The sequence below is a fragment of the Echiichthys vipera genome, assembly GCF_963691815.1.
Source record: "Echiichthys vipera genome assembly, chromosome: 7".
NCBI classification, from domain to species: Eukaryota; Metazoa; Chordata; class Actinopteri; order Perciformes; family Trachinidae; genus Echiichthys; species Echiichthys vipera.
Window position 1 is genome coordinate 30,446,564 of NC_139832.1, and position 27,127 is coordinate 30,473,690.

The 27,127-nt window shown below is 42.1% G+C and overlaps 1 protein-coding gene across 1 annotated transcript; it reads left to right on the forward strand.

Annotated features, from left to right (window-relative positions):
- Positions 1–147: 147 nt before the first annotated feature.
- On the forward strand, positions 148–25,866 carry aars1 (alanyl-tRNA synthetase 1). The gene is made up of 20 exons (XM_083916029.1): positions 148–237; positions 4,589–4,744; positions 4,907–5,095; positions 6,525–6,670; positions 7,286–7,477; positions 9,472–9,616; positions 11,334–11,479; positions 11,794–11,902; positions 12,209–12,359; positions 13,163–13,287; positions 14,664–14,808; positions 14,909–15,087; positions 16,663–16,776; positions 16,909–17,115; positions 17,937–18,121; positions 20,750–20,858; positions 22,924–23,037; positions 23,130–23,336; positions 23,815–23,928; positions 24,651–25,866. The coding sequence occupies exons 2-20, from the start codon at positions 4,601–4,603 to the stop codon at positions 24,828–24,830; spliced, it is 2,901 nt and encodes a 966-aa protein (XP_083772155.1). The 5' UTR covers positions 148–237; positions 4,589–4,600; the 3' UTR covers positions 24,831–25,866.
- The last annotated feature ends 1,261 nt before the right edge of the window (positions 25,867–27,127 follow it).

A 27,127-nucleotide genomic window follows, 5' to 3' on the forward strand; every position in this document is an offset into this window, starting at 1 on the left:
TTTACATTGCATCAGCCAAGCCAGGGAAGTTCCTACCACTGATGTGGCGGGCTCGGCTAAGATTGACAGTGGCCTTGTCCAATAGAAACCGACGATTCCAAAGCACCGGTGCGGAAGGACCAATGCGCATGTGCCGTAGGCGTGTTCACTGCTTCTGCTTTCCTTTGGTCGAGCAGCGTGGGCTAGAGCAGTGTCAGGGAGAAGTTACCGATTCATTCTGCGTGAATTGCCACTTCTGTGAGTATTATCTTTTGCTCAGATGCTGTTGGAGTAAATAACGTGTACCGTACCATTCAGTAAGGTGGGGTTTCTGTTATAGCTGCGTGCTAAAATCTCTCTCGGGCTGGACATAAAGGTAGCCTGTCAGGCTAACAGTTCGTCTGCTAACGTCAGCCTGTGAAGCCAGTGCACCTGCCCAACACAGCAGTTTGCCTCCAGCTGACGGGCTGACAACGCTGCATTCGGGCATTTAGACGCATTGTCAGAGGAATGATGGCTAACATGACCGGTACTATTTGTGGCAACACTTTCCGTGCGCTTGTTTACAGCAGAGGAACGAAGGGGACATGAGGGGGCTGCGTTTTAGTCAGGAGGAGAAAAAGAAGACTTGGAGACTTTATGTTAGACCTGCGGATATTCAGTATTTTATCAAGTTGCTGGCCTACCCAATGGTAGAAATCACCAAACTGAGTTTTGGAAACAAATCACAGGGCTGCTCCAGTGACTTACTCTGAGTTGTGGTCCTGAGCTCTTTGTCAGTGTAATGATATGACAAATAAGAAGCAAGACAAATTACGTTGGACCTGATTTGTATCCTTCTTTACATCCTTAAAAGTGCATAGTTTCCCAGTTGTTGCTGTAATCTCCTGTTGTCTGTTATTATACCCTATTTTCTGTCTCACCCATGTCCTTTGTGAAGTCTCATCTTCCTCACAATAAGCCCTTTTATATAACAGCGGCAAAACATTTCCATCCTACCCCCCAAATGTCTCCACGTTCTCTGGTTGCCACCAGGCTGGTGTGGTAGTCAGGACGGGGATGCTGGTTGTTTACGTCCTCCTGCTTGCCCCAGAGAGCCGAAGGCACCGGCTGGGTTGTTTCCTTTGCCAGCTAGTTTACGAATGAATCCACTCAAGGGAATTTTACTGTGCTGCCTTTTTAAATATAGACATCATTGATGGTAGCTATGGTGATCCTTGGTTGTGAGGCAAAAACACTGTTTGAGAAGATAAGTGAATTCAAATCCTTAAATGCTTTAATGCACAATGCAGTTCGTTTCCCTTCTTTTACTCAGGCCCATTGATGAGACCTTTCAATCGCAAGTCCTTTTTTTTCCTTCCTTCTGTCACTGCTGCTCCTATTGTCCCCCCCCCCCCCCCTAGGTACATCATGGCAACTGTAACATAAACACTACTAAAGCTCTACCTGACACTCACTATTACACTCTTAAATGCTGTATGACCAACCAAGGCACAGATGGGGGCTCTTCAGACTGTTGTTTGCATTTAGGATTAAAAAACGGTGTGCACCAAGAACCCAACAAAAGTCAAATCATCTGTAAGTTGAGTGATTCAGTGAGGACATACTGTAGTAAAAGAACACAGCTATTTAGTAACAAATCCAGATCCAAAAGTACTTGGACTAAACCGGTTCCAAGTTTAATAGCAGTGCCCTGCAGCTACCTCACAGGATTCCTGAGTGGCTGTTGGTTTACGAGAAGAGCCAAAGGGAATTTTGTTGGAGGGAAATGAGAGTAGAGCACTTCTGTTAAGACAGCTTGTTAGGACACACACCTTACAAACGGACTGTAGGCCAAAACATGCATATTAGTTGATTGACAGCTTAATAATTTCAAATAACTTTGAGTATTATTAATTATAATTAAGCAAATTAAGCATTTTTAAGCAAAAAAAAGGAAATTAATCACCAACTATTTTGATGATCGATTACTTGGTAAAAATCCTCTGATTCCAGCTTCCTAAATGTGACAATCTTCTGGTTTATTTTCTCCTCTATGACAGTAAATTGAAAATTTTTGAGTTGTGGACAATAACTCTGTGCCGGTGGGCGGGCCGGAAGTAGAGAGGTGAATGTGTTTCAATAAAGTTTGCAAAAGAGTCAACACTCATAGTGACCTTGGACGTGATAAGAATGTTACATCTCACTGCCAAAGAGGCCGCTAAGACACAAGATTTCTCTATTGTTATGGAGTACAACTTTAACTTTTACTCTGGAAATTAATTGACAGATTGAAAGTGGACATATATTGTGAAATAATTAAATAACACTTTACTGTCCTCCTCCTGCTAAGCATTTATAACAAGTATGGATACATTTCATTATTGGTTTGTAATCCACTCTAATGTAGTTGTAAGCAGATATAGCTGAGTGGTTAGTATTAGCTAATGACTAGCCTAATAACTCCATCATTGGGCACATAGAAGTAGAGGTTGCCATTAAGCTGTTGACAAATACTGTACATTAAATGTCTTCATATGTGTACAACTACAGAATAGTTCAAATAAATATTCTGTCAAATCAACTGAGAATAACCAAATGGAGATGCCAGTTCAGTGGTTTATCCAGACAATTAAATACCAGATATATTAAGGTTCTTTATCACATGCAAAAATCTAATTCAGTTTTGCTATAAAGCATTCCTGCTCATTTATTGGCAACATAGCCCACAGTGGCTCAATACAACTGAAGATATTGAAAGGATAGCTACCGTGGTATAAACAGTATGGCAAAGTCCACGACCGCTTGACGATCTATAGACAATCATCTCAGACAAAGGATGGTCATATTGCCCACCTTGCTATAGGTCTAGAGACGAACATCTTTAAAACTTTGTTCTTTAGATAACATGTAATATTGATTATATACCAACAAGCAATAGCATTCCCTGAGCTTTGCTGCTATGTCTATTTAGAAGGAGTGTAGAAGACTTGCAGAAAAGGCTCAGCTGGTTGAACTGGTCGTAACTTGTGCAGTTGCCTTATGGTGCATATAACAAGGAATTTTACAGCAGTCTAGAAGAGTAGCAGTTTTGCAGTGTCGCCGTTAGACTGTTTAGAAAGCCTGGGAGAGGGATGCCACATTTTTCCAAAAACTAAATGTATTCTCTATGATATTTAGCAGTAAAGTTTTGTAACCTTCAGATGCCAAGGATTGCTGTGACAGAAGAACACCGACTCATTCAGCTCCTATTCCTGTCAGTTTTTTAAGAGTTCAGCTGTTTTGATAGCTTAGTTGTTGTCATAATCACAACGGAGGAGTTCAACCAGGTTTGTCCACATATGATCAGAACAACAGTCCCCGCTGTTGTTGAGCATGACTGGGTGGACAAGGCAGCAGACCCTCTAGTCTGTGCTCTTCAGACAATGCATAACTGCCAAGCTGGCACTGACTCAGTCCAATCTGGATGTACGAATCCGACTCAGGTTTGGGCTGTAGTTCAGAGAGCCTGCCCTTGGGATGACTGCTGCCCGCAAGCCTTTTGCCTTTCCTCCTTTTAAATGAGTGGGGAAGGTATCGCTTTAACTGGCTTTTAGAAGGTGCAGCTGTAAACACACAAGAAGCAGAATAGGCACAGTTGTTGCTTTTCGTTAAAGGGATGTAATTCCAAACAGTAACTTTAAAAAAAAACTTTTAATTGGATAAGTAGACCAGTTATATTTGATTTGACTAATTACTTAGTTTTCCTTTGGCCTGAACAGCTATAGGACAACAGTTTGTCTTTCTATTACATATACACTGGAGATCAAACTTAGACAACAGTATTCACTGTGTCAGAAGAGAAGATTTCAACAATGTTTTCTTCTCTAGGATTCAAAAATGAACAGGAAGTGTAGAGGCCACAGCTTTGAATGACTTCAGCACATCTGCACCCACAGGACATCACTAGTTTCTCACACTGCTCTGGTTTGATCTTGGTCCATTCTGACTCAGTCTCTTCCACAGTTCACTAACTGGAGTGGGTTTCTTACACATTACTTTGTTGCTGAGGATCAAACAAGCGCAGTGATGAAAAGTGATGTCCTGTCCATTTTTTTGTTGTAGAAGTGCCTTGGTTATTTAAAAAAAACATGCTAGTACAGCAGTGGTATAGACACAGTGGATATTCAATCTAATTCTGAACAATAAAAAAAACAAACCCAACATTACAGATATGATGTTTGCATAGTTAAATGATATTTGTTTATGTTAAGAGTTTGACCGTTTATTGTCAAAAAAGCCTAATGAGAATGACTACATTTCATGTCTTCTATATGACGTCACGTCATCACGCTTTCCCTCCACCTCGGCTGAGCTTCACCTGATCAGTTTTATCCAGCGATTTCTAGTCTTGCGGTCAGACCGGAATTGAACGAAAGAACTGGTGTATGTATTTACCCGGAAAGGAGGTGTTTTCCCATGAAATTACGTGACATTTTATTGCAAAACTGAAAAAAAACTCAATTCACAAGTGCGTAGTGAACCGTGGAAGGCGTACCATAAGGTTCAATATTCTGTTGAGAACCGTGGCATGCCTACTATTTAAACATACTTGATGGTGACAGTATTTTTTGTGTGTATTTTTGCACAGACAGCATCAGAAATGGACTCCTCTTTGACTGCAGCTCAAATCCGTGAGAAGTTCATCGACTTCTTCCGTCGCTATGAGCACAAGTACGTCCACTCGTCATCCACCATCCCACTGGACGACCCCACGCTGCTTTTCGCCAATGCTGGCATGAACCAGGTACGCTGATCTATTGCGTCTCCTTATTCCTCTCTCCTTCAGAATGGCTCTTTTAGAAGTACTCACTGACATTTGACTCAGAGCTGAAATCATAAGGCTCTTCCAGCAAACTTTCAATGTAACACAACTCACAAATGAGCTTTTTATACCCCTTCGTCTTAGTTCAAGCCCATCTTCCTCAACACCATCGACCCATCCCACCCAATGGCCAGACTGCATCGCGCTGCCAACACCCAAAAGTGTATCCGTGCAGGAGGCAAGCACAACGACCTGGACGATGTGGGTAAAGATGTCTACCACCACACCTTCTTCGAGATGCTGGGGTCCTGGTCCTTTGGTGACTACTTTAAGGTATTGTCATTCTATTCAGTTGTGTCACTTTTTTTGTCACCATACATTAGCATCAGCAGATAGTAATATATTTTGATTTCACACATAACATAGACTATTTTTGAATCAAATTCAATAATCATTTTTTTAATGTAAAATTGTGACCAAGATATTAAGCAGCATTTTACAGTTGAAAAATCTACTTGTCAGTGTTACTATTTTTTTCTCAAAGTTACTTTGTGATTGCTGGACTGATATATCTTAGCCTGGGAACCAGCCAAACCTGCCAAACTCCTTTTTCATTTGTTCTGGTAGATGGGTCTGGTCCGGCCCCACTGCCATTCAGACTGTTTTCCAGCAGCCTGACAATGTACAGACCCATCACAATCATTTATCTCATGTGGGGAGGGTTTAAGATGATGAGTGACAGCGTTATGGTCCAGTCTACAGGTTCGTCCAGCGCAGTTTACCAGGCTCACGAAAACTCAGACCAAACGAGGCAGTCCTGATCAAATATGACTCGATATTCTTTTACTGTATTGCCATTGTATTCCTTTGACCAAGCACCATGGCCTCATGGCTCTGATTGGTTGTAAGTCTATCCATTTGTGTTGATTACACCCTTTGAAATCAAAATTAACTGTCTGGTGATGCCAGTCTAGCATTTTCTTGCTATGTTTTGGCCAATATGTACACTGCTGCAGTGCCCTTCATTTTGTCATGTAGGTAAGTGGTAATTTATACAGAATGATATGCAGAAAGCACAATAATCTTGTTGCCTTACTATGAGCATGTGGTTTTGTGAGTAAAAAAATGCCGTAATTTAGCAAAACGTTTCTTTCTGCCCATAAGGAGAATGTTCCCAGAGTTAGGGAATTCAGATATGACTGCTGGAGTCACAAATCCATTGGAAATAATGTTTCTCCCTAAAAAGTGGTGACGTCAGGTTCCTTTTTCCAGGAAAGAATCTGAAATCTATCCACTGCTTGAGTTAATTTATTTTCCCTCCATCGTAGCATCACAGTTAGCCATGTGAGTGTGTCAACTTAACTGGCTCAGTGAGGAGAATAACTTCATTTAGATTATGTGTATCATTTTGGGGTTCTTATCCCCTCTTTGGCCTGCCCCTCTCTAATCCAGATAAGGGTTGCATCAGTATGAGATTTTCACATAATTATTATTTTTAGTATTATCAGTTACGGTGACCCTTAAATGAATGAAAACAGAAGTTTTATTTTGGTTAAACAAACACTTTAAAAAACTTTAAAAAGTGTCCCTTTTATGAAAATAATTCAAATTTTTTCAATGCCGTAGATAAGAAAATGTCGACCCTCGATTTTCATACCTCACTATACTGTGAAACGGGTATACTGCCGAACGTGCTGTGTGTGGCCTTACTCATCTCATTCCTCCCTCCGCTCATTCTGCATCTTCCCTCCTTCCACTGCAGCACCTGGCCTGTAAGATGGCGTTGGAGCTGCTGACCCAGGAGTTTGGTATTTCCATAGATCGTCTGTATGTCACCTACTTTGGGGGTAACGCTGACGCAGGCCTGGAGCCCGACCTGGAGTGTAAACAGATCTGGATCGACCTAGGGTGAGCCTATCTTGGACAAAGGTCTATTGATGAACACATCAGATGAAGGCATTTGTACAGTTGGGCATCTGTGAGCCACTTTTAATAATCACCATCAACTGTGATATGTATCATCTGCTGGGAGTTCCCCTTACTTCCTCTACAAATCATTTACATGTCCACCCTGCAGCACTTCAAAGTACCCCTTTTTTACAGTACAGTCTTTCCTCTTAAACGACCTTAACACACGCACGCACGCACGCACGCACGCACGCACGTACGCACGCACGTACGCACGCATGCTGTATTGACCGCACAGTTACCAGTGCAAACAAACTTAATTTATCCTTATTATATGTCAATTATTTGTCGTATCTTTCTACATTTTGTGGCTGCAATGTTATTACATTTATTGATCAGGCAGATTATGACAGTTATGAAGTATTGGTGGGTAAATATGCACATTATGAATGAATCGAAAAGCAGAAAAGGCACCCATATAAAAATATGTTTTCTTCATAGAGGGTAGGCTTTCACACTTATGGCATATGTCCTAATGTCACTAACCTTTTTTTTTTTAACGTAATAACATAAATGATTTATTTATATCCTCTCTCTCTGCTCTGTTTCTCTCAGAATGGAGGAGGCTCGCATCCTGCCAGGCAGTATGAAGGATAACTTCTGGGAGATGGGAGACACCGGTCCCTGCGGTCCCTGCAGTGAGATCCACTACGACCGCATTGGAGGAAGGGACGCCTCTCACCTGGTGAACATGGACGATCCCAATGTCCTGGAGATCTGGAACCTGGTGTTCATCCAGTTCAACAGGTAGCAGATACACACGCACACACACACACACACACATGTGCGCGCTGATCAGATTATGTTAAAATATCTGTACATTTACCGCACGATTATCAGTGCAGAATATCTGTCAAGTAGGTGGCCCTGAGAGCTCAACACATATGCAAACAGACACAACAATTAAGAAAAAGAAACATCTTTGCCAACTTGCCAACTTATGCACAGCATTAGAAAAAACTCTGTGATGGGAACTAGTTTGGTCTCTTATCACTAGTCCTAACCTGGAGAGAGAGGGAAATGAGGAAAACAGTAGAGCCGCTGCCCCTTTGTGTTGAAAGGAGCCAGTTGAGGTGGTTCAGGATCATCTAGTAAGGATGCCCCCTGGGCGCCTCCCTAGGGTGGTGTTCCAGGCGCGTTCAGCTGGGAGGAGGCCTCGGGGAAGACCCAGGACCAGGTGGAGAGATTATATCTCCACACTGGCCTGGGAACGCCTCGGGATCCCCCAGTTAGAGCTGGTTAATGAGGCCCGGGAAAGGGAAGTTTGGGATCCCCTGCTAAAGCTGCTGCCCCCGTGACATGATAAGCGGTTGAAGATGATGATGATGATGATGATGATGATGAGGATGATATTTTTTAATTAAATTCCTTCAACGTCTTCACTTCACATATGATGTAAGTCTGAACAGTTGGATGCAAACAACTTTACTGGTTGGTGGAGGAATTGAACTGCAAGGCTTTGAGGTTTTGACTTATGTTAACATTGAGGATTCAGAATTTATTGCAGAATATTTGCTGTCGACCTAGCATTAGCCTTTCTGAATCATGCAGTCATCATCCATTTGCGTCAAATTTTAGTCGAAAGTCTTATGTTGTAAGCTTATTGCAGCGTGATTCTCTTTCTGCAAAGCTTTTTCAAAATGCTTTGCATACCGTATGTTGTAAAATTGCTGGTGTTTCATCATCTGCTTGTGTTTTTGTTTATTTCTGGACGTTTTATTTCTAGTCATATGTTTACCACATAATTCCTTTTTCAGATTAATGCATTCATTTTTCATTCCACACACATTGTTCACAGGTTTTCTGGTCAAACTGATGCAGTTATTCACATGTCAACACCTAGATTATTTATTGTTGATCAGGCCAGGTGTTGTTGGAATTTGGATACATCTTTTATTGTCATCTGTTTTGTACAACATGCAACAGCTCAAATGTACACACCGTCCCTCCACAGTTCTTCTATTTTTTGTGCAGTCTAAAGAAATGTACAGTAGTTTACAAGTGATCTGGTTTTATGAACGACCATCTCAACAGTAGACCGATTTCATGTCAGGGGATCAAGGTAAATACAAGTAGGTTTCAGCTAAAGAAATCTGATAACTTGGCAGTGTGAGCCCATAATCTAATTTCTGAAAGTGTTTTTTTTTCTTTTAAATGTCTATACTTTGATGACAGGGGCCCAAAGCAGGAATGGTATCAGGATAAAAAGGAGAATAATTGCTTGTGTCCAAAATAATCGAAAATTGGATGTGAGAAGCATGACTGTATGATCCTCCACTAGACAAATGCACACCTAAGGTAGAAGCTGTACAGTAAAGCAACAATCAAGCCATCAGTGTGCAAGAAGATGAGGAGATATTCATTTTTCTCCTGTGCTGGTGGGCATTTATTTAAAGTGTAACTTCACCCCCATGTCGGAGCCTAACTCTGCCCACTGCATCTTTTTGAAAAATGTAATAAAGTGTGCAAATGGGCAGAGAGAGGGCAAGGGGCAGGGGGGCAGGTTGACTCCAACTCAGCATTGGACTTGCAGGTTAGGGCTGATTTTAAAATCAAAGGGAACCCATGAAATGCCGATTTGTATAAATTTGGTGAGAAATCAGAATCAGAAAAGGAATGCATTGGTTCTTGTGACATCCCTATTGCTCTTCCACTGAGACTGCCCCATCAATAGTCCATACTAATTTACCGATCAGTGAATCTGTGTTTATAACTTTATTTTTTTGTTCCACCCTGCTTAGGGAGTCAGAGACTGAGCTGAAGCCACTGCCTAAGAAGAGCATCGACACAGGGATGGGCCTGGAGCGCCTGGTGTCTGTCCTGCAGAACAAGATGTCCAACTATGACACTGACCTCTTCATCCCGTACTTTGAAGCCATTCAGAAGGTACTGAAACACCCCAGATTGTGTAACTGAGTGGAAGTGAAGTGCATTTGTTATTTAATGCTAATTAGTAATGGTGCACTTCAAAGCAAATAAAGAGGTGTGTGACCTGAATTTCTGCATTAGAGTGAGAAATAGCTGCTCCCTCAACACTGGAAGTTATTAACCACAAATGTAACCTTCAACACCAAAGTTTTTGCCTGAACTTTGTTTTTGCCCAATAATCTGATGAGAAGATATGGTGTTGTTTTTGGCTAATCCGCCATTGTTATTGTTGGAGAAATTAAACACCCAGCTGCTAGTCAGGTGCTGAACAGCATTTCAATAACTTTCCGTTTTATCACACTGTTCAAGGCAACATTCAGATTTAGTAAAAAGAAAGGGATCTAAATGGGATTAGAAATGTTCAAGGCTGATCTGATCTTTATTACATTCATCGTCACAATATCCAATAAACTCCCAGCTACGATAGGCCGTCAGAATAGAACACACCTCCCCCTGATTTAGACTTTCAAACACATTAACACCATGCACTGCGTTTGAGAGTTAAAAATATAGCTGGCGAGCGAGCAGAGATGTTATTTACATTATTTACAGTCTCATTTCTCTCCCCTCCTCATGCTGGGGCTGGATATGCATCAGGGAGCTTCTGGACTGACCCAGCAGTCTGCTAACTTGTTGCTCTCACTACCAACAATAGTTGCTCTGTTTCAGCACCGTGCATTTACATGCACAGCAGTAACCGGAATATGGAATTAAGGGGAATAATCAGATTATTGAAGGTGCCCACGTTTACAGGAACGGGGAAATATGAGGCAATTACAGGAGTTACTCTTCCTCCGGTACAGTAGGTGCTCCACCAACATACAGCTCGTCAGAATGCAGCTTTTTCTTCCGGTTCACCTTTGTCAAAATTGCGACTTGGAAAATGGAGGACTTTTTGACAGAATTACGACAGAAATGGGTCTTCTTGGTAGTGATGATCGGCGCTGTTGCTTCCTGCTCTGTTCTATTTCCGGGTCTAAAACCACTGCCACCGAGTGGGGAGGGGCACTGAAGGAGTTATCTACAGGGCTCATATAGGTGCTTTGAATTAAGTGTTTGAAGCTGCTTGACATTTATGATATATGGGATGACGTATATAATATAAACCAGAGAAAAGAAGATCTGCATATTTGAGAGACTGAAAACAGCATTTTCTGACATTTTTGCATTTCTGACTTTTGACGATTAACAGATCATTAGAATAGTTGGTGATTATATTTCTGTCGATCTATTAGTCAAGTTAAACATCATGTTGGTTGTTTATAGGACAATAAAATCGAGTTTAATGTGAAAAACAAATACAATAATAATTATAAAATACCGGTGTTCGCCCCTGAATTGGGTTAGAACCACTATAACAGTCTGATGTGTATAGAGGTCAGTGTGGTTATCAGCATCCTGGTGTGTGTTCAGGCGAGTTAATGAAGATAAACAGCAGTGAATAATGCCACTGGCTGGTTGTCTTCTTCCCCGTTCATGCTGCTTACAGAACAGTGTTCGTTAGGTTTCCCACTCTTACGTGGCTGTTCAAGTAAACATACTTTAAACTGAATGGACAGCCAACCCTGACAAAACCTACTAGGAGAAAGAGCCATACCAGCAAAAAACATTTCCGTACTCAACATGTCTTGTGTTAAAAAACTACTGTAACACTATCCACTTGTGTTTGTTTCAGGGTACAGGTGCTCGACCTTACACCGGTATGGTAGGTGCTGAGGATACTGACGGTATTGACATGGCCTACCGCGTGCTGGCTGATCACGCCCGAACCATCACCATTGCCCTGTCTGATGGCGGCCGGCCTGACAACACCGGAAGGGGGTGAGACATGAACATTGCAGAGCAAAACGGGGAGGGGATTCCAAACCTAAAATGCCACAGGCATAGACACCACCTGTAGCAGTTGGAGCGCAGTATACTGTAATGTGTGTGTGCAACACTGTTTTACTTAATTCTTTGAGATTTTGATGTCATACATGATTATGTCTTTGATATACTTTATATTTCCAGATTGGTTCTTGGCAAACAGACCATAGATTGTTTGTCAGAACACAAGATTTCAGACAGCATGGCGATGAATGCAGTTCATTTTTGAATACTTCTTTGTAATGTTATGTTGCTTCCATCTTGTTTAGCTATGTGCTGAGGAGGATCCTGCGTCGAGCTGTCCGTTATTCTCACGAGAAGCTGGGAGCTCAGAGAGGCTTTTTTGCCTCTCTGGTGGATGTGGTGGTCAATTCCCTGGTGAGATTTACTTTCTTCACTGTCTTTATTTTGAGCCCCAATGGTCTGAATGTGACACGTCAGCAAACGTTTTAAACCGGTGATTGCCTCAGTAGGTGTTTCGTACAAGTCTGAACTGTTAAAATGGATGAGAGAGTCAGGTGAAGAGTGGTAGATTTTTCTATCAGTATTTAAGACAATAGCAACTTCTAGTGCTATAAATGGTGCCCTCCTTTCTATGTTCCCTCTTTTATCTCTTCTCCCATCTCATCTCTCTGCTTCTCTCGCCCCATCTTCGATCCCTGTTTTCTTTCACTTATTCTCCAGGGCAATGCATTCCCGGAGTTGAAGAAAGATCCAGAAATGGTGAAGGACGTTATTAATGAGGAGGAGGTGCAGTTCCTCAAAACCCTCAGCAGAGGACGCCGTATCCTCGATAGGAAGATTGCGAGTCTGGGAGACAGCAAGACCATTCCAGGTGAGACACGGTTAACGAGAATCATGCCACTTGCAGGTGCACACGTTAGGTGTCATCTGCTGATCATTTCAGTGGAAAGACCTGAGGTTTGTTGTAAGATATCATGTGTTGAAACTGCTGCAAATACTCTGTTGGAACATAGATATAGTTTTAACAGATTCAGTGTACCGTTTTTTTTGTTTTGTCTCCCTATTATCCTTTCTATATCTCTCCTCACCAGCTTGTGTTAATGGCCTTGAGCCACGAGATAAAACATTTGTGTTTCTACTGTTGTGCCGATAGCCGTGGAGCATTTCCTTAAAACCTGCCCTGTGGGCCGCCTCTGTGAATATATCACCCATTCATCAAACACAAACACATGCCACAGATAACAGACTTGTAAGACTTGTACAACTTAAAACAACCATAGTGAAATTACAGTTGGTGTCATCCAACAGTCCAGTAGGTTAACAATAAGATGTGTTCAGGTGAATCACTTTGGTTTTTCATCTAGATGTCTGTCTGTGTGTCTGTGTGTGTGTGTGTGTGTGTGTGTGTGTGTGTGTGTGTGTGTGTGTGTGTGTGTGTGTGTGTGTGTGTGTGTGTGTGTGTGTGTGTGTGTGTGTGTGTGTGTGTGTGTGTGTGTGTGTGTGTGTGTGTGTGTGTGTGTGTGTGTGTGTGTGTGTGTGTGTGTGTGTGTGTGTGTGTGTGTGTGTGTGTGTGTGTGTGTGTGTGTGTGTGTGTGTGTGTGTGTGTGTGTGTGTGTGTGTGTGTGTGTGTGTGTGTGTGTGTGTGTGTGTGTGTGTGTGTGTGTGTGTTTCCAGGTGACACAGCATGGCTGTTGTATGACACCTACGGCTTCCCTCTGGACCTGACCTCCCTCATCGCAGAGGAGAAGGGCATGATGGTGGACATTGCAGCCTTTGAAGAGGAGAAGAAGGCAGCACAGGTAAGGAGATGGAAGGAGGGGTGGAGGGAAGGGAACTATTGTGAAGGACACGTCTAATATTTAGATTCGATTTTTTTTTTTTTTTAATTTAGCCTTGACTGCTCTGTGAGGGGAAACTCCACTGAACACAATTTTGCTTTGTGTCAGCGTTCTCCCGTATTGCACTGTAAGTCAGAATCAGGAGGTGTGCCCCTGCGGTTTACGTAAACCCTCATTTACTTTACAGCCCTGTGCTAATCCCTTGTTGTTTGATTTCACACAAAAAGATTGATCTCTTTTCTAGTTTACTGCAGCCTCAGAACTAAGGTCTGTTTCCATGCTGGCACTGCAGCTCGGTAGTTTGACGCACTATACCTTTGTATATTTTCTCCTCATCCTGCCGTGTACACTGAGGTTACTGAGGTACACCCAATACAATAGCCCTGCAGTAAGCTTATAAAGATGTCTTTCAGGGCCGTGTTTCGGATGGATTATACATAAATAAGATAACTCCATAGTGCTCACAAGAATCATAAGAGAGAGACCAAGTGTTTGTGAAAGCACACACACTTTTATTCATGATGAGTGCAGGAGTATTGTTGCCTCGCATGCACTCTATGAAACTGATGATAACTGAAAATATATGCATTAAGAGGAAATCACCAAATTTTTTAGAAATGAAGTTGTTATTTGGAGATAAATTTTATTGATCCCACTCTAGAGAATTCCACGTTACAGCAGCTCAAGAGTTTAGAAAGTGAATTAACAGAATACAGCTATATACGTTCAAATCAAATAGAATTAAAGCTATATACACACATCACCTACAGTGTACAGATATGTATGTATGAAAATCATAATTGATTTGTGCAAACTGCCTGGAGATAGTTTGCTTTGCTGAATGCGATGTGGGAAGCTTAGATGAGTAATCTGCCGTATCAACAAGGCGCGACGGACCCCCTCAGGACTCTACATGGAGTAGAACAAGAGGGTGGGAGGGAGGTGTACAGGGGTGTTTAAAAACATGTGACATTGTTGAGGTGTGATCCTGCTCCCGAATTCTACTAGGTACCTTCAATTACTAATACACACACTAAATAAAAGAGAAATAAAGTAATAAATTAAAGACAAGAGATTAGATAGCGCCAGACTGCGGTGAGAGATACGTTGCCCTAATGTACATAGATTAAATCTCACCTTTGTCCAGTCACAGATGGAACGGCAGATTAGGTAAAGTAAACAGATTTGCCTTGGTTATCAATTATACTGAAGATGTTACTTTTTCAATGAATGTCTCATTGATTCTGTGAAGTGTTGTGTAGATTTTATGTTAATAACTGAATAACAACTCAAGTTATTGTGTGTGTATGTGTGTGTGTGTGTGTGTGTGTGTGTAGTTAAAGTCCCAGGGTAAGGGCGCAGGAGACGTGGACCACATCATGTTGGACATATATGCCATTGAAGAGCTGAGAACCAAGAAGATACCCGCTACAAATGACTCTTCCAAATACAACTACACCTCTGAGGAAAACGGCAGCTACAGTCAGTGACTTGCATTCTCACCAATAGACCTTAGATTCAGTTGGACAGCTGTATTTTCAGAACATTCACACACTAACACTCCACTTGCTTGCGTGTATAGAGTTTGAGCAGACCTCAGCCACAGTGCTGGCCCTGCGCTGTGACCGTGCCTTCTGTGATCAAGTGACCACGGGTCAGGAGTGCGGCGTGCTGCTGGACCAGACGTCCTTCTACGCCGAGCAGGGCGGGCAGACATTTGACGAGGGCTACATGGTGCGAGAGGACGACAGCTCAGAGGATGTAAGTGCAGTAGAGCTGCAGCTATCGATTATTTTACTTTAATTTCTAATTTAATTCTAATTTCCATTGATTAATGGAGTCTATGGATAAGAAATACTTTTGCTTGATTGAAGAGTAATAGTAAATATACAGAAGAGAAAAGAATACATCTCTCTTAAAATGAAAAACTAATTGGTGTCAATTTTAGATCAATCCACATATTTACTGCATCCTTTGCAGCCATTAATATGATCTGTCAAAAAGCTGACCTCATGATGAACATGTATAAGTCTACAGCGGTGCAGTATCCTCTGCATGTGCTGCCCGGCTGCAGTGAGGCAGAGCCGGTTGAAAGTTGTCAAAGTGTTCTCACCTTGCACCATCCTTTACATCACCTTGTGTTGGGTCTCTCTGTGGAGACTGGACGTGCAGAATCGATGCTGAAGCACTGACATTGTGCTATCGTGGTTAGCTAGTTGGGTTTAACAGTTTTTGTTTAGTTTCAGCTTGAAATGATCCCAAACTCTGGACACTTTCTGTCCTTTTCTCTGACCTGTCTCTTCTCTTGGCTCCTTGCTATTTTCTCTCTCTTCCTCCACTTAGTAATCCATGCTATCAAGTTGCTTAATGGTTGATGCAAAGAATTTGCATCAGTGAGTTGAGAGTGTTTTGTAAAAACATCATGAGGTCTGAGGTTATTTTTCAGAGTGGGTGTGTTGCTTTTACACAGTGGCCAAATTCCAGGTAAAACAAACCAAAAATCTGTGTTTCTGCCAAAACTAAACTGAATCCACATCTTGTTGACTTGACTGAGAAATGATAATGACTCTGACTATGTTTTTCTTTAAAATGTGCTCTACTCGAAATACAAGAGCTCCACAGGGCTCTCACTCCAATAATTGAAACAATAATGTTTTTTCACGGCCACACTCAGCCGGACATCTATCACAACAAAGAGAGAAACTCAGATTAACACACACACACAGAGGGAGAGGGACTTCATCCTCTGCTCTCATAACTCCACTATATCTTTACATGACATATTTGTTTGCTGCTGTATTAATGGTCCGAATGTTGAGTACAGCTCCTTTTAAACTGGGCTGGTGCATCTGATAGCTGGTGGAAATACTGCCTGCAGGCAGGAAGACCTCCTGTTAGGTGACAAAAATGACAATTTTGACACAAGAATAGATGAAAGATAACACATCTTTATCATGAGTGACAACCTAAACGGCATGAAAACACATTCACATCACAGTTTGCAGAAGACCATCTGTCAAAAGCAATCCATTCACATGTCGGTGCGTTGATGTCTTTTGTTTGTCCTGATATTTGTTTTGAATACTCGTTTTTGCTGAGGCTCTGAAGAGTTGTTAAAGCAACCTGTTCGCTGTTACAAGTAATGTTCTCTTCAGTATCTGACACCACCTCTTAAAACACTTCAAAAACTTTGAAGCCCAAGTATAAAAAAAGTCACCAGATGCTAGATCAAAATACACACAATCACAAACTAAGCTGAAGGGATATGAAACATTTTTGCAGAACAAGAACATGTCCAACCATTCTGTCTGTCTGTTTCTCTTCCTTTCATTGCAGCGGATGGAGTTCACTGTGAAGAATACGCAGGTTCGAGGAGGTTACGTTCTCCATCTGGGGACAGTCTACGGCATTCTGAAGGTCGGAGACAGCGTTACTTTGCGTGTAGATGAGGTGAGAACATAAGCAGGCATTTTTCTATTTTACCATAGAATCAAGTCTGACACATTTTCAGTCCGTTTGAAGCCTCTGGTTGAAGCTCTGATTTCTTAATCTGACATATATCTGTCCGTGTTCTTTTTCCAGGCTCGTCGAAGGCCCATCATGAGCAACCATACGGCCACACACATCTTGAACTTTGCTCTGCGGGGGGTTTTAGGGGAGGCAGACCAGAGGGGCTCCTTGGTTGCCCCTGACCGCTTGCGCTTTGACTTCACTGCTAAAGGTGCTCTGAGCACCGGGGAGGTCCGCCGGACTGAGGAGATTGCTTGTGCCATGATAAAAGAAGCCAAGGTCAGTGGGAGAATATACATGAAATAATCACGCTCCAGATTTATGTTGACTGACAAAAGCTAGCTAACTGTTTACCTTAAAGGTTAAATGTAGAATCTTTAATAAAAACTATATACTAAAAATAAATATAAAAAATAAATAAATATATAAAAATAATAATAATAATAATACACCCACAGGGCATTTTGAGGGGTACAAAATTAAAGTTGCTTTTCCATTAAAAAAAACAAACATTGTCAGGTTTGACACTGACTTCCTGTCCCGTTCTGTTTCCATGGTAGCAGCCAATAGCGTTGGGCATTGCTGGTTGCCAGGGTTGTCTGTTGTTGCTACAGAAACAAGAATCATTTAGAGTTGAGAGCTAGCTAATGGATTCCACAGCACTCACAGAAAGACTTCCAGTTGAAGACTGGCTAATGTTAAATACTGTTGTAAATGAATAGATTAGTCTAAATGAGTGGTTCCCCTGTTTGATTCATCACTGACATGGAGCAGGCTGATCACTGACACTCTGCAACGAACCTGGCAACCCGACTGCTGGAATTATTTGTTGTTGTTGTGACCACGATCTTGAGACACTAGATGGAGGTGTTCTGCTCATTCTACATAATCAACCTTTAAGCTAAACATCAACAGAAGGTTTGTATGAAAGGGTAAAAAATCGAATGCTGAAGAGATAATTGAGGGAAGTACCAATCTTGGATTCTGATTGAAGTTTCACATTGTCTCGCCTCTGCTGTATTAATTATATTCCAGAATGTTAACTCCATCTAAAGCATCAGTTGACAGTGCTTTTCTCTACCCATCCTTGCTCTCTCCAGCCAGTGTACGCCATGGACGCCCCACTAGCAAAAGCCAAGGCTATTCAGGGTCTGCGTGCCGTGTTCGATGAGACCTACCCCGACCCCGTCCGAGTCGTGTCTATTGGTATCCCTGTTGAGAATCTGCTTGAGAACCCCGATAGTACTGCTGGTTCTCTCACCTCCATTGAGTTTTGTGGTGGAACGTGAGTATGAGGATTTATTCCATTTCTCATGTATTTCTGCTGACTCGTGACAGGGGAAGACAGAGCAGCCCGCCGTGGCACAATTAATCACTCAACCTCTTTACTTCACTTTTAGTACTGACAAAAATAGCCGGCAACAAAACTCCTATGGAGAACGTGTTTAATGGTTTAAGAATGTAGCATTCGGCTGTGACAGAAAATATATTGGATTTCATATTACGCATTGTTTTACAAAAAGACAACATCATTGGCACATAAATAGTGTACACATGTCCATGGGAGTATTGAAGGGAAGGAAAAACAGCAGCACATTCATATTTCCTGTTTCCAGTCTTTGCTGTCAGTCTGAGGCACAAACAACCAATAGTGTGTATAGATAGGCTTATAAAATGTTATTATGCCATGAAGTTGTTAAATATGCATGACAGTTTCTATACTATACTATATAAACTGTAAGATGCTGTTCCTTTCTGCACTCTGAGAGAAACAGGCTTTACCTAAGTCTGCTAGCAGGATTTCGCCCCAGCTATTATCTCTCATAAAAAAAAATACACCCTTTTGTTGAACTGAAATCTTGGTAATTCTATCAGGGGCTAAATTCTTTTATGCTAAAATGTAGCAGAACTCCTGCTAAAGCTAACATAACTTGCTTCTCAGAGAAGCTGCGACTCCCGTGTTCACATGCGCCATAGGGTGTCCTCACACATAATGATAGTGTACGTTCAGTGGGTTTCACAAATGCTTTGTGACAAACATTGATAGGACTTTCCCAAATACTATTATTTGATATTCGAATATTCAGTGCTTATGAAATGCAAAAGAAGCCCAATCCGACAGTCTGACACCATCTTCCCTCCCCCCGTGAAAGTGAAACTATAGTTCTAGATATACCGTCGGCTATTGTCGAAGAAAAATACAAACAGAACGCATTTATGTTATAACAAAAACATTTTTGATAAGATATCTGTATCAGAAATAAGAAATCACATCACTCAGCTGTGACCATGGACTCACGTGCCCCCGCACTGTCCTGGTTCAAGCGCTCCCGCCCCGGATCAGAGGGTCTTTATTTCCACATGTTAATAGTGCAATTAAAAAGAATAAATAGAAGAAGAATGTACTGGTAAAATGTGTTTTGCAGTTCACATTTATTGATAGCCTACATTAAGCACACACAAAAGAAAAAATATAGATATATATTGTTCAAAACTTAAAAATGAATACCGAAAATGAAAATCGAATACCTACCCAACCAACGAATATTCCAATATTCAGGTCCAGCCCTAGTTAACAGTTTGCTTCCTTATGTATGGGCATATCTGAATGTGAATGTGCCATTCTCACTGGATTTCCAAGTAACAAACTTGTACGGCTGTCCCAATTACCATTTTTTTAGTGTTTGTATATTCGGTGGAGAAAATGAAGTGAGCTGACACCTGGCTCCAATCTCTGTGCGTGGCCATAGACTGTTCCTCTCTTCCTGCCAGGAAAACAACTGTCTGCTAACAAATGGGCATTATTTTGCCGTGAAAGTGAAACTATAGCTCTTAATATACCATTGTCAAAGCCATTGTCAGCTATTGTCAAAGAAAGATACAAACAAAACACATTGATGCTCTACCAACAAATACTTTCAATAATATGTCTGTAACAGAAATCACATCACTCAGTTACCTGCTGCCGTGGCTACGGGCGGCACTGGACTCACGTGCACCCACCGCTGTCTGTCAGGCGCTCGACGCCCACCATCAGAGGGTTCATTATTTCCACACATTAAAAGTGCAACTAAAAAGAATAAATAGTATAAGAATGTACCGGCAAAATGAATTTTTCAGTTCACCTTTACCTACATTGAGCACAGACAAAAAAATGAATATCCAGAATGAAAATCAAATACATACTCAATGAAATATATTCGGGTCCAGGTCTAAACATTGGTAAAAAAGCAGAACAAAAAAATCAATTGAGTCCACTTTTGTCCCATGAGCTTGCTTTGATGATGCGTTTGTTTATCATTACCTCTGCAGTGTTGCTGGTAATTACAGGGCTTATTACCAAGGTCTCACATCAACTTGGAGAAGCAGAGATCTCCCTGAATAAACGTCTGCATCTGCATGAAGCCAACGGTTTTCACAAGTGTCAGACTTTGCCCTGTGGCGGTGTGTAAAGTGGAAACATTTATTGGATTTGTGGGTCTTAATGGTGAGACGACTGACTGTGAGCAGACAAGGCCTGGAGATCTCAATCCAGTGATTAGACTCACACTGACTCATCCAGTGTCTGCTCTTGACTGTAAATTCACCTGTGTGCCAAGACTCTGCGCTCTCGCATGGATTATAGCAAGACATTTCATTTAATTACTGAGTCCAAGTGATTTCCAATAAAGTGCATAGGTGGTGATGTCCCCACCATCTCATGCTGCTGCAGGTTTTAAAATATTCCACTTTAGTAAAGTGTCGTTGTGAGTACTGATGTCCTCTTTGATGTTGTTTTAGTCCACAGCCACTTCAAAGAATCCTTTGTTCCTTGCAGTGTTTCTTCTGCCTCTTGGCCGATCTCCTCCTCTCCTTCTCTCACAGCTGTGTGTGATGCTGTTGGTAATATGCTGTTGGTTTCTGTTATCTGCAGCCATCTGCGGAACTCGGGTCACGCTGCACCGTTTGTCATTGTCTCAGAGGAGGCCATCGCTAAGGGCATCCGCCGCATTGTTGCTGTGACAGGAACAGAGGCCCAGAAGGTTGGGACACGCACGCACTCACACACACACACACACACACACACACACACACACACACACACACACACACACACACACACACACACACACACACACACACACACACACACACACACACACACACACACACACACACACACACACACACACACACACACACACACACACACACACACACACACACACACACACACACACACACACACACACACACACACACACACACAGACACACACGCACAGACAGACATATATTGCTCCCAGCATTATGCTCATGTGACATATCCACCCACATTCCTACCATATTCCTACAATTTATGTCTGTCTCTAATGAAATGATTGCTCGTTGTGGCGAGTTGATGGTCAAAAAGTCACAATGGGTGTTTTCGGACAAGAGCTTTTTTCTGTTACCACTTGCATTCACATCCCTGTTGCTAGGGGTGGGCGATATGGCAACGATACAAATAATAGTGATAGGTTGTTGTTTTTTTACAGTAAAGTCCAAATTTATCAGTTTTTTTTTATAAAAATCATTGATTTTTTTCAAATTATTTTGCAAGTTACTGAACAGTGCAATCAAAGTGTTCCCTATGTACAAATAGGCTATAGCCCTAAAAGAGAAAAAATAGAACAGATAATTTAGGCCAAAGAAGCTTTCTGAACAGATTTGAATCAGTTTGTCTAATTTTGCCAACTTGTTCCAAATACAGTGGACATTTTAACAAAGCTGCTGCTCTGCTGTGGTGAGGCTGGACTTCTCACTGTTTCACTCTCAGCAGACTGTGTAGGATGCTGTCTCTTTAGGTGGTTGAAAAGGTTTGTTGTGTTACCATCTGATGTGTGCACCTTGTGTGACTGTGTGTGTGTGTGTGTTGCATGTTTGGGAAGAAAGTGGGATCTGTGAAGTGACGGAGGTGCCTCCTTATGAAACACATTAGGAGTCAGCTGGTGCACGGGACATTTATCTCTTTTAAACGCGTATTTTACAGCTTGTTCCACACATTCTAGTAGTCTGATGCTCGCGTGCTGTTAAACACGGTAGTTTTGTTTTCAATGATTGGTTAATCATCTTGTGTTTATATAGACGATACTACGATCTCTCTGCTTTATCACGTTTTAATCCTTCACCATCTAATATCACCCGCCCCTCCCTGTTGCACAGCAATAGGGATGTAAATGTGACGAAAGCCGGCTGGTCTACAGACCGGGCCAGTCTACCTGCAGGAGTAGTGTGTGACGGCAGCCTTGCTTTGTCCACACAGACAGCGGTGTTCCTGAAGTACTGTCAGCCTTTTTACATTGAGTTTGCCTATTGCCTAAATATTGTTAACTAATGAATTTTTCATTTGATTAGAAATGTCATTTTTATTTGTGTTAGACAGAAAAGGTTAGGATTCTGTTCACAAGATGTTTGTGCTGTTATGATGCCAATATGGTCGTCAAGAGACTGCTTTACTGTAAAAATAGATGTTCCGCAGCAGAGTCGTGGCCCAAAATAAGGAAGCAACAGGTTAGGTGACGCACATGCGCCGCTCGCACAGGTAGTCTGGCTTTCATGCTACACTAGTTGCAATGAGCTGAAAAAAGTTGTCCCTCATCTGGTGACGAGTGGGTAGATGAAGCATTTTGTGTTAAATTTTACTCATTTAGCGTCTGGCAAGTTAGCTAGTTAAAATGGTGGTGCGGGTGCTGAATTGGCTCATGTGTTCATTCAATCATCAACAGAACAATCACCATACACTTACTTTACTGAAAGTTCTTATTGTGTGAAACGCACCCCAGTGATGAAACTTTAATGAAGCTTGTGTTTAACTAATGGTGAACTTGGAGCTACAAAGGAGCATTTTGCATTTTCCTCCCTCTCTCCAGCCCCCCAGGACAAATTAATCTTTACTATTTTTAGACGATTGCTGTTTGATCCTCCTCTTTATCTTTTTTCTCTTCCTTCTTGCTTACAACACTCTGCTTCTTTTTCTTTCTTCCTCTTCTCTCTCTCCACTTTGTCACTCTTTGCTCTTGTTTCACTACTGCCCACTGCTCACGCCTCTGTGTCTCACAATCACCAGGCCCAGAGGAAAGCTGATTCCCTGCTCCAGTCTTTGTCCGAACTTGGAGACAAGGTGAAGCAGCAGACGGCCCCGAACAAGGACATTCAGAAAGACATCGCCGACATGACGGAGGTAAACCGCATTTTTTTGTGCTCCGAAACCCACAAAACATCCCAGCAGAACAACTCTGAGCTGGGGTATCCACATGTCTGCCCTCTCTGCAGTTGATCGGCACAGCAATGATCTCCCAGTGGAGGAAGGACGAGATGAGGGAATCCCTAAAGGGCCTGAAGAAGACCATGGATGACTTGGACCGCAACTACAAGGCTGACATCCAGAAGAGAGTCCTGGAAAAGACCAAGGAGGTGATCGAAAGCAGCCCCAACCAAACACTGCTCGTCATGGAGATGGAGACGGGAGCCTCAGCTAAGGTGAGAGTCATTCTAGGATATTTAACAACCTCCAACATGAAATGTATTGAAAAATGGACCGAAATGATGTACTGACTTTGCACAAAGCCATTTCTATTTAGATTTAACACCTATTTAGATTTTTATAGCGTTCTCTGAATTGACTTATCAGCCCAAAAGAACTATGTCCTTGTAATAGAAGACCTTACATAAACATACAGGAGGACATTTATCATCCAAATCCCCCGGACTTCATCTGCACCCTGTACAAAAATAAATTAAAAGTACAAACAGCATTAAAATCCAGTTTATCTCTGCAGTATTGCACATTTTCTAGGGCACTCTCATGACTTATCTCAATGTGTTATTGCCATGGGACCAAATCAGCTCTGCGGCCCATTAATTTTAACCTTGAGACATCAATAGTGCTGATGAGGACACTTTTTTTCTTTCTTCCCTCCTTTTTCCCCTCCCTTCATTTCTCCCTCTCCTCTCTCAGGCACTGAACGAGTCACTGAAGCTGCTGAAGTCACAGTCTCCTCAGACCGCTGCAATGCTCTTCACTGTAGACCAAGACGCCGGCAAGATCACCTGCCTGTGTCAAGTCCCACAGGTAACGTGCGCGTTCATTCAGTCACGCAGCGCACTGTCAGCCATTCGGTGCCACGTCTTGAACACATTTATTGTGAAATTCACTCGCACACATCAAATAAGCCTTTGAGACAGTTTTTTTGTGTGTATGAACTGTTAACGGAGAAATGTCTTCAACAGCAGAATGTGGCTAACTCTCAGGGCAGTACGGTGAAGGCATTAAAACGTCTTTTTTAACCACTAATACTGCTCAAGATAACAGTAAACCTCTGCAGCAGCATGAGAAGAGTCCTTACACAGAAAACAAAGCACCAACACCATAGTTGGTGAACCTGGAGTCTATTAAAAGAGTGTTTTAAAGACTTACCTACTGGCCCCTGTACCAGCTCCTCTCATAGTAAAGTCCATTCAAGTGGATTACCAAAGTCAATCCCAAAGGAAGGAGCCCATTGGTGCTTTGTTTTGTGTGTAGGGACTCTTCTCATGCTGCTGCAGATGTTTGCTGTTATTTTCAGCAGTATTAGTGGTTAAAAAAGACGTTTTAATGCCTTCATTGTATTGCCCCGAGCTAATCAGTGTTAGCCACGTCCGGCTGTTAACATCTCTGGATTTCTTTGTAAATAGTTCATAGATGAAAAAAACTGTCTCGATGGGTTATTTGATGTGCGCAAGTGTTGACAAAGACCACAGGATGATTTTGCGCCAGAATCACACTTTAACCCTTATCACTCTTCCTCTCTGCAGGATGTGGCCAAACGCGGTCTGAAGGCCAGCGAGTGGGTTCAGGAGCTGTGCCCCCTGCTGGACGGCAAAGGAGGCGGCAAAGACATGTCTGCCCAGGCAACAGGCAAGAATCCAAACTGTCTGCAGGAGGCACTGCAGATGGCCAACCAGTTTGCTCAGCTTAAGCTGGGAGAGAACTGAGGGGTCAGTGTGAGAGGTGGAGGAGATGAGGTTGCAAAGTGGAAATAAGGTTGTGGTCGAGTCCTGAGTCTTAACTAAGTTAGAAATCACTACAGCTCCTCCCGCCCTTTGTCCACTTCCTCTCCTCTTTTCTTCTCCCTCTGGGTCACAAAAGATTAGAAAACAAACAAACTCCGGGTTCCTCGATCACTATGTTGACAGATGACCACTGACACTCAGTCACTGAGCCACTCATATATTTATTGAGACAATGATTGCTGAATTGCCCCAGTAAAAAAAAAATCATCTCTGTGGAAATTGCTTGAAAGAATAGGAAGATCCTGTCATGCAGTTGAGTAGAAGAGGACAACAGATGAATTGAGAATTTATTTTGGTGCGTCCACTTCATTATTGCATGCTCGTGACAGAGGAAAAGGGATGTACTTCTGATGTAGCCTCAAGAACAGTACAGCTAAGACGAAGAGACTAAAACTGCACCTAGTGTGGACACTAGAGTAAGCTCTTGATAAACTTCCATCCTGCCTCTGTGTTTGTGTTTCATCTCACTGTAGCCCTGTTTATTTAAATACAGCCCCGAAGGCATTTTGTCGTTCCCATTTGTTCAAGGCTGCTTTAAACTGCTACAACTTCAGCTTTTGGCTCCCCACACTACTAAAGCTCAGCCTCAGAAAGAAATCAGAAGTCAGCCCGCTCTTAAATAATAATGCTGCCAGCTACTGTATGTCCTTTGGTCTGATCTCTGAACAGTGGCTCCGTCCGTCTGTGAGCAGAAGCCCGAGCTGTATCATAGTCTTGCTTTTCCAATAACAAGCCATTAACTGATGTGTCAGCAGTCAACAGGTTTAATTTAGTCAAATAATAATCCATTAACTGTATAAAATGATCATGAACATGTCCATTAGTTCATCTGTGACTTCATTTTGCTGATATTTAATAGTGATGGAATGCAGAATGTTGAAATGTATTTTATCCTTGTAGCTGTTTGATGTCACAAGTGTCACGTTATGGGGATGGAATAAATGTGACTGGGAGATGCCATGTGTCTACCTTGTTCCTTTCAAGTGTGTGATATATTTGTATGGGAGGAATGTACACTGCAAGGTTACACAGATCACTGGATGTGGATCACTGAACAAAAATGATTGAGGCATAGATTCATCATCTGGTAAAGATGCTCCTGGTTAAACAGAGTGAATATTGTGTACCATGTTGAGGCCTTGACTTTGCCCGTACACCTGAAGAATTGGTAAATTTATTCTTAAAATAAATGTAAAAATCAACGCAATGTTTGTGGAAACAAGCTGTATGCATTAAACTGACGTATCACGTTTAAGCTGATATGCTGAATTTGAGAGACAGGAAGTCCAAAATCCACGGCTTTATGCCCCGTTTTAGTCTTCACCAACTCCGGAGGCCGAAAACACCCGGTTGTATCACGATGTTTACTGGACAGTCATTGGGTGCTGGGCAGAAAGCGTATTGTTTGTGCATTTCAGCTGAAAGCAAGATATTTACTTTCCTGGAATTCCATCTTAAAATCATCCCAGGGGCTTTTTCGGCAAAAGGTCAGACAATAAGCCATCGAGACAATTTCTTTTGTCTAACAACTATTAATGGAGAAACCCTAGAGAGTTGCTAACAGCCGGACGTGGCTAACAGTGATTACCTCGGTGCAGCACGGTGAAGGCATTAAGATGTCTTTTTTAACCACTAATACTGCTGAAAATGACAGCAAACCTCTGCAGCAGCATGAGAAGAGTCCCTACACAGAAAACGGAGCACTCTTAATAAACTCTGGGTTAACTAACTACATTGTCGGTGCTTTATGCGTATTTGCCAAAAAAAGACCCTGGGGTGATTTAACGCCGTAATTTCACTTTAAAGAGTAGGGATTTGCTGCTAATGCTACTTCATAAGTTAGCTTTCATAACTCCAATGCTAATCTCTCATCTGAAAACAGACGTCTGTTTCTCAAAACCTGCCAACAGTTGATCCTCTGTCCAATTGTCCTCGCAAATTCTGTTCTTTCGCCATGATGGGTCTCAGTGGTGCCGAATAGTCCTTGAGCACTAAAGGAATGCGGTGAACACACCAGAGACACTCACTTCCAGTTTACCTCTGAAGAAATAAGAGCTGGTCCATTTTTTCTAATGGAAAACAACTTCGTGTCCATTTTCCTCTTTTGCGCGAAAGACGTTCTGCACCTGCAGCTCCTGCATGGACAGTAAATGAGCATGAGGGATCTATAATAGTGTATCCTGCATGACAATCAATTACTTCTCTGCAATCTTCACACA